The sequence below is a fragment of the Myotis brandtii genome, unplaced genomic scaffold (assembly GCF_000412655.1).
Source record: "Myotis brandtii unplaced genomic scaffold, ASM41265v1 scaffold97, whole genome shotgun sequence".
Taxonomy (NCBI): domain Eukaryota; kingdom Metazoa; phylum Chordata; class Mammalia; order Chiroptera; family Vespertilionidae; genus Myotis; species Myotis brandtii.
Genome location: NW_005372020.1, coordinates 1,730,550 through 1,736,836, shown reverse-complemented (window position 1 = coordinate 1,736,836; position 6,287 = coordinate 1,730,550). Strand labels below are relative to the sequence as shown.

General features: G+C 63.2%; 2 protein-coding genes across 3 annotated transcripts in view; one reads left to right on the top strand and one right to left on the bottom strand.

The window, feature by feature from the left end:
- The window catches only part of LOC102250927 (sodium/glucose cotransporter 1), a 27,120-nt gene extending 24,910 nt beyond the window's left edge, over positions 1-2,210 (top strand). Inside the window, exon 15 of the mRNA XM_005886328.2 lies at positions 1,936-2,210. Coding sequence (XP_005886390.1) covers positions 1,936-2,210 — 275 coding nt within the window. The remainder of the gene's footprint in view (positions 1-1,935) is intronic.
- Positions 2,211-5,465: 3,255 nt separating this feature from the next.
- The window catches only part of RSPH14 (radial spoke head 14 homolog (Chlamydomonas)), a 6,450-nt gene continuing 5,628 nt past the window's right edge, over positions 5,466-6,287 (bottom strand). For both annotated transcript variants that reach the window (XM_014533371.1, XM_014533370.1), the window contains exon 4: positions 5,466-5,777. In XM_014533371.1, the coding sequence (XP_014388857.1) occupies positions 5,536-5,777 (242 nt within the window). In that variant the 3' untranslated portion in view covers positions 5,466-5,535. The remainder of the gene's footprint in view (positions 5,778-6,287) is intronic.

Here is a 6,287-nt window from a genome sequence, read left to right as displayed (position 1 = left end):
CACTGAGAGCAGCATGGGGGGGTGGGGGGGGGCCCTACACAGGGATTCAGAGGGAGAGGGTTTCTCACAAGGGGGGCAGGAGAGGGTCTGTAAGGGGGAGCAGCCCCACCTAAGAGGGCTCCAGGTCCAAGGACAGCTAGACTGCAAGCACGAATTGAGAGGACATTCCAGGCAGAGCTGCGGCCCAGGGGAGGTGTCCCGGCGGATCGGGTCAGGACAGGACGATGCCCTGAGCTCCTCGGACCCTGACGCAGCAGGATCAGGCCTAAGTAGATTAGCCCCGAGTCCAGGAAGGGGGTGCGGGAGGCTGTGAGGTTGGGGGAGGAGGGAGGGACAGGGAGGGAAGAGGCTGCCGGAGGAGAAGGCAGTGCCTGCGGGTCCCCTCGCCCTCCTGCCAGGGCAGGTCAGAGCCCAGAGAGGCCTGGGCTCCCTCTGACACGTGCAGAGGAGACCTGGGGTGGGCAGGCTCCTTGGACTTCTGCCCGGCCAGTGAGGGGGGAGTGACCCCGTGGGTAAGGCTGCCCACCACCCGGAGGATGCAGGCTCCCTGGGCATTTCCCTTCTCTAACGGGGGACTGGCTCACCGCGCCCACAGCGTGCCCGGTGCTCCTTCTGGGGCACCTGTCGCTGCCTCTTCTCCCCATCCACTGCCATGGGCGGTGAGGATGACAGTGGCTCACATTGACCACCCACTTGGGACGTGCCAGCGCTGTCAGAAGCATCCCCTCCATGAGGAGTACAGTTGTTACTTTACAGATGGGAGATGAGGCACTGAGCAGCCAAGGACTTGCCCAGGGTTCATAAAGAACTGGGCGGTGGCAGCCTGACTCCAGTGTGTGCCCTCGGCCCCGGCCCATCCCGCCTCCCGTCACGCTGCTCTGAGCTGTTGTCGAGCGATCCGCCGCCTTTCACCTGGGCCGCCTCCTGGGCCTGGCAGCTGCGGGCGGTGTGATGATGCGCCTCTGAGAGAGCAGGCCAGTGTGTGCCACTCCGGCCTCTCAGCACCGATAGCAGATACCGGTGTCCCCGGCTTGGGGTCCTCCGTCTGCAGCCACCCTCCCCGGTAACGGGCTCCTCCGTCCCTGGCCATGGGCTCCACATTCCTGGTGCCACCTCAGCCTCAGGAGCAGCTGGCTGGGAGGCTGCCCAGGCCCAGAGCGCGTCCCGGGCACATGGCTGGGCATCTGCTCCCACTGAACCGCGCTTGTCACCAGGAGAAAGCCGCCCCCAGGCCGCTGCTGGGTCAGAGGGACGCGCCGGCGCTGGCCATGGTGCTGACCGCACGGAGCACGCGCTGTGCTGACAGGGGCCAAGTTTAAGCCCCAGAGTTAGGTGTTTACGCAGAGTCGGCCTGGAGAAGCTCTCCTGTAACCCCTAGACCCACCCCCCGCCTCCTGGGGGACACCACTGACTCCCCTCCAGCCTGCAGAGCCTTACTCGGCCCTGAGACGGTCCTGCAACGCTGTGAAGGGGGCAGTGTCTGTGTGAGGAATCAGTGATGTCCTCATCCGCGGGGAGAGTGCTGCTGAGGGTGGAGGGGCAGCCGCTTGCCCTCGGCCTGCAGAGCTGCGTTTGGCTGCGTGGCCGAGACAGAGGAGTGGGCGTGTCGAGCAGACCTGGGTCGGCCGGCTCTGTGACAGCAGAGGCCCCTAAACCTCTCCGCCACCCAGTCCAGGGGCCCTGGGCCCAGCCGAAGGCTCTGCCCATAGAAGGCAGGCGTGGCCCAGGCAGCCCCCCTATGCCCCCACCTGCTCCCCTCAACCTCATCCCACTCTCCCCGTCTCTGAGGGTGGTGGTAGGGCCCTTAGCAGGGGCCGGGGACTGTTCTCCACCTCAGAGCAAGGCCATTGGTCTTCCTGCTGGACTCACGGCTGAGGTGGGACCCCCTACGGAGTGTGTGCGCCTGCACCTCCTGACCTTTGCCCTCTGTTCCAGGGGAAAGAACGGGGACCAAGAACTGCTTCTGGAAGGCCTTGGACATATACTGTGGCCTGGAGGCGAAGCCGAGCGCCAAAGTGGCCCCAGAAGAGGAGACGGAGGAGAAGAAGGAGGAGTCCAGTGCCCCGTCCGAAGAGACAGTGCAGAGCGACTCGCCCGAAGGGACTAAGCCCCGCGAGGCACTGGAGTCACCGTTCTGGAGCAAGGTGGCCAACGTCAGCGGGCTCCTCTTGCTCCTCATCACGGCCCTGTGCCACGTCCTCTACCACTGACGTGGCCCAGCACAGAGCGTCTGGGGGAGGGGCCGACCTGCCTCTCCCAGGCGCCCTCGTCCTCGTGGGGAGAGGCCCGCAGGGGTGGGGCCCCGGGTCTCACTAATGAAAAGGCCCCAGTCACCCAGCAGGTGCCACCAGCCGCAGGGACAGAGCGGAGTCCACTCAGTGCAGGGCCACGCAGATGAGAGCATCTGCTTCTGTACAACAGGACTCGTTCCTCCAAATGGCTCTCCTGCATAAACACTGACTTTCACTTCAGAGTTAATTTTGGCTTCTCGTTGCTAGATGCATTGGGTTTTTGCTTATGTTTATTTTACTGTCAGCATTTCCTTCCTATACCCAGCCTCCACTTGCCTGTTCTCTCCTCTCGTTTAAATGTGCGGCTCGGCGGGCCAAGATGCTGTGTAGCGTGAGCACCCCCCATGCCGGGCTCCTGCCACAGTGTGTGCCCACGATGACCTCGCAGGCCCGCTGGGCGCATCTGCCTGCGGATGGGAATGTGGGCTCCTGCTGGGCCAGCGAGAGGCTCCCCTACCTACCCCTCCGCACCCTCTGACTGCTGCCGGCCCCTCCCAGTCTGCCAGCCGTTGGGATGTTATTGGAGTTGGGTCCAAGGGTTAGAGTGCCTTGAGCTGTCACACAGGCCACTCCTGGCTGTGCTTGCAGGGCTCCTGCCCAGTCCTCAGACCTGAATAAAGGGTTTGTGCCTTTAGAAGACCTCTCAGTGCCTTGAAGTGATTTGGGAAGACACACCAGCGTCACACCCTGAGGGTGCACTGGCACGGCCAGCTCCTCGCCCCCAGCCTCAATCTTATTTTTAAAATATATTTTTATTGATTTCAGAGAGGAAGGGAGAGAGAGAAACATCAAGGATGACAGAATCATGGGTCGCTGCCTCCTGCACGCCCCCTACTGGGGATCGAGCCCACAACCCGAGCCTGTGCCCTTGACCAGAATCGAACCCAGGACCCTTCCATCTGTAGGCCGATGCTCTATCCACTGAGCCCTCATTTAATTCTTCAGCTGCCATTTTTGAGTACCTACACTATGCCGGATGCTGCAGGAAAACAGCTGTGAGCAGAGCACGTGGCCTGGGGGGAAAGACCAGTGGACCTGGGATCACAGAAGGCCTGCAGGCCAGGCCCCTCCCGCCGAAACAACTGCCAGCGCTTCGCGTGGCCTGCTGCTCCGCCGGGGGTGAGAGCAGGACACAAGCCACAGAAGCACCCTGTGGAAAAACGAGAATCAGCCACATATCAGAGGAGGAGCCCGAGGCTCAGCAAGGGACCCTCGTATGTAGGGAGCGGGGTGAGGCCGGAAGCAGCTCTGCCGACACCCCGGCCTTCGCTGGCCCTCCGCGCGCTGTACGCTCAGGAGTGCTCCCTGGGCGCCCACCTCACCTCGGGTCAGCGAAGGCCTCCCAGGACCAGAGGAGGAGGCCCGTGAGCTGGGTGACAGCGGGGACAGCCTGGGGAAGGCAGCGAGCAGGCCTAGCCAAGCAGGGACCCTCGGAGAGGAGGCCCGGGTCCGGCAGGTGAGCCTGTGCGGGGTCGAGGGAGAAGAGCGGGCCTAGAAGAAGCACCGAAACCCTGGTTCCCAAAGGATCCACCGGGGCAGAGCCCGAGCCTCAGGAGGGGCAGCTCCACGGGAGGCAGCGTCCACGGCTGGGCCATGGCACCTGTCCGTCCCCAGGAGCACGGGTCCTGGCAGCCGGGAGGCCGTGGGGGTGGAGCAGCCGCTGCGGTTGAGGCGAGGTGGGGACATGAGGAATGGGCGCCCCTGGCACCCCTATTTTCCTAAAGAAGCGGTTTCCCCTCGTGGGGCTTTTTTCTGAGAATGAGGTTTCCCCGGACCCAGCTGGGCCCAGCAGCCAGTCCCTGCCCGGCCGGGGTGGACCTAAGAAGCAGGAGGTCACAGATTCCCAGTCAGGGCACAGGCCCGGGTTGCAGGCTCCATCCCCAGGGCGGGTGTGCAGGAGGCAGCCGATCCATGGTTCTCTCTCATCATGGATGTTTCTCTCTCTCTCTCTCTCTCCCTCTCCCTTCCTCTCAGAAATCAATAACTTTTTTTTTTTAAAGCACACAAATGTGCCCTCTCGGACCTATTTAGGCTAATCCTCTCATTCCAGGGACACAGGCTTCTCTGTGTTTCTTCTTGGACAGCCAGGGTGCGCTCACTGGGCGTGCCGGCTCGGCTGGTGTGACTGGGAGGAGTGGGCATGCCAGGAGCCAGGGGGTCCTGTCCCACCAGAACCGTGGCTGCTGGGAGGGGACAGCATGAGGGAGACCCTGGTGGAGGCAGGGAGCCTCCCAAAGCTCCCGGGGGAAATGAAGGCTCCAGCTCAGCCCAGACGAATGAGTCCAGCCCTGAGCTAAGCCCGCGCCTGCAGCTTCAGCAGAGGTCAGAGCTGGCTGGAGACCAGCCACCCCGCCGAACCAGGCAGCCACGGGGTGCGGGGGGGGGGAGATTACGGGGTCCCCCTGCAGACCTAACCTCTCCCCTCCCCCCAGCTCTGCCGCCGCCTCAGCCAATTTCTCTCTGGGGGAGAAGCAAACCAGACCTGGGCCAGGCCGACAGCAGGGAGGCTGGGTAGGGGGTGCCAGGAGGACCTCCTACAGGAGAGGAGAATGCGGCTGTTTGGGAGGAAGGGCTTAAGGAGCATCGCCCGAGGCTCATCCCTGGGAGGGCCGCGGACAGCGCACCCCCCAGCCAGAGCGCACACCCGGTGACACCTTTTTTTTTTTTTTGGTTAATCCTCATCCGAGGATATTTTTCCATTGATTTTTAGAGGGAATTGAAGGGAGAGGGAGAGACAGAGAGAAACATCAATGTGAGAGACACATCAATTGGTCGCCTCCTGCACACACCCCAACCAGGGCCCGGAACCTGCAACCGAGGTGCAGCCCTTGACCGGAATCGAACCCGGGACCCTTCCGTGCGAGGGCCGAGGCTCCTGGCCAGGGCTGGGGTGACACCTTTGACCTTCCTGCTACCAGTGTGGGGAGGGGGCAGACCTGGCTGAGCAGGGCCGTGCCCAGCCACACCCGTGGGCCTGGTCAGTCGGTGTCCAAAGCTGGGGTAATGCCTGGTGTCCAGCTGTGTTTCTCCCCCACCCCAACTCCCTTCCCTCATGTGTTGTCCCTGGAAGGCTCAGTCCTGCCCTCTGCCACCTGTGACCTGGCCCTCTGGGCCTGGGCCAGGCATGTCCTCTTTGGCAGGAGGGGGGGGGGGTAGGTGTGACCAGGCTTCATGAACATCAAGTGACGCAGACCCGAGAGAAAGCTATTGGGCCCGTTTATTCGGGTCTGGCCGTAGGAGAGGCTCAGGGCTTCCACTCAATGACCTTGATGGCCACCTGGGCTGCCCGCTGCACAGTCTTGCTGGGGTCCCCCACTTCCAGGACTCGGAAGGCGTGCACGTGGGCCTTCAGGACCTTGCGGCCCTCGGGGGCCTCCGCCAGCATGGTGAGGGCCTTGATGGCGTTCAGGCGGGCCTTCTGCAAGGACGAGACCAGCAGACCCAGCAGCGAGTGGATGGCGTCCGCATCCAGGGCCGCGTACTTCCCTGTGGGTGACCAGCACCAGGCGTTCCCTCGGGCCCTCTGCCCACTTCCTCTCACCACCCCCTCTCCAGGCCTCCCCCAGCCTCCAGCCTGCGTGTCCTCCGGGGAGGTGCTCCCTCGTTTACCCCCACGCAGGCCCCTGCCACCCTTCTGCCTCCAGCCCAGGGCAGGCCCCGTCCTCTCCTGCCCCTCCAGCCCCCTAACTGGCCTCTCCCCTTCCATCCTGGTGGCTGTCCCTCGACCCCCCCTTACAAGGCAACACAGTGGCCTCTTAAAAAGAAACGTCCAGCCCCTCTGGGCGTGGCTCAGTGGTTGAGCGTCGACCCAGGAACCAAGAGGCCACCAGTTCGATTCCTGGTTGTGGGCTCGATCCCCAGTGTGGGGCGTGCAGAAGGCAAGCCGATCAATGACCCTCTCATCACTGGTGTTTCTCTCTCTCTCTCCCTCTCCATTTCTTTCTGAAATAAAAGAAAAGCTGGGCAGGGTAGCCAACATGCTGGCAGGCTGTGGTG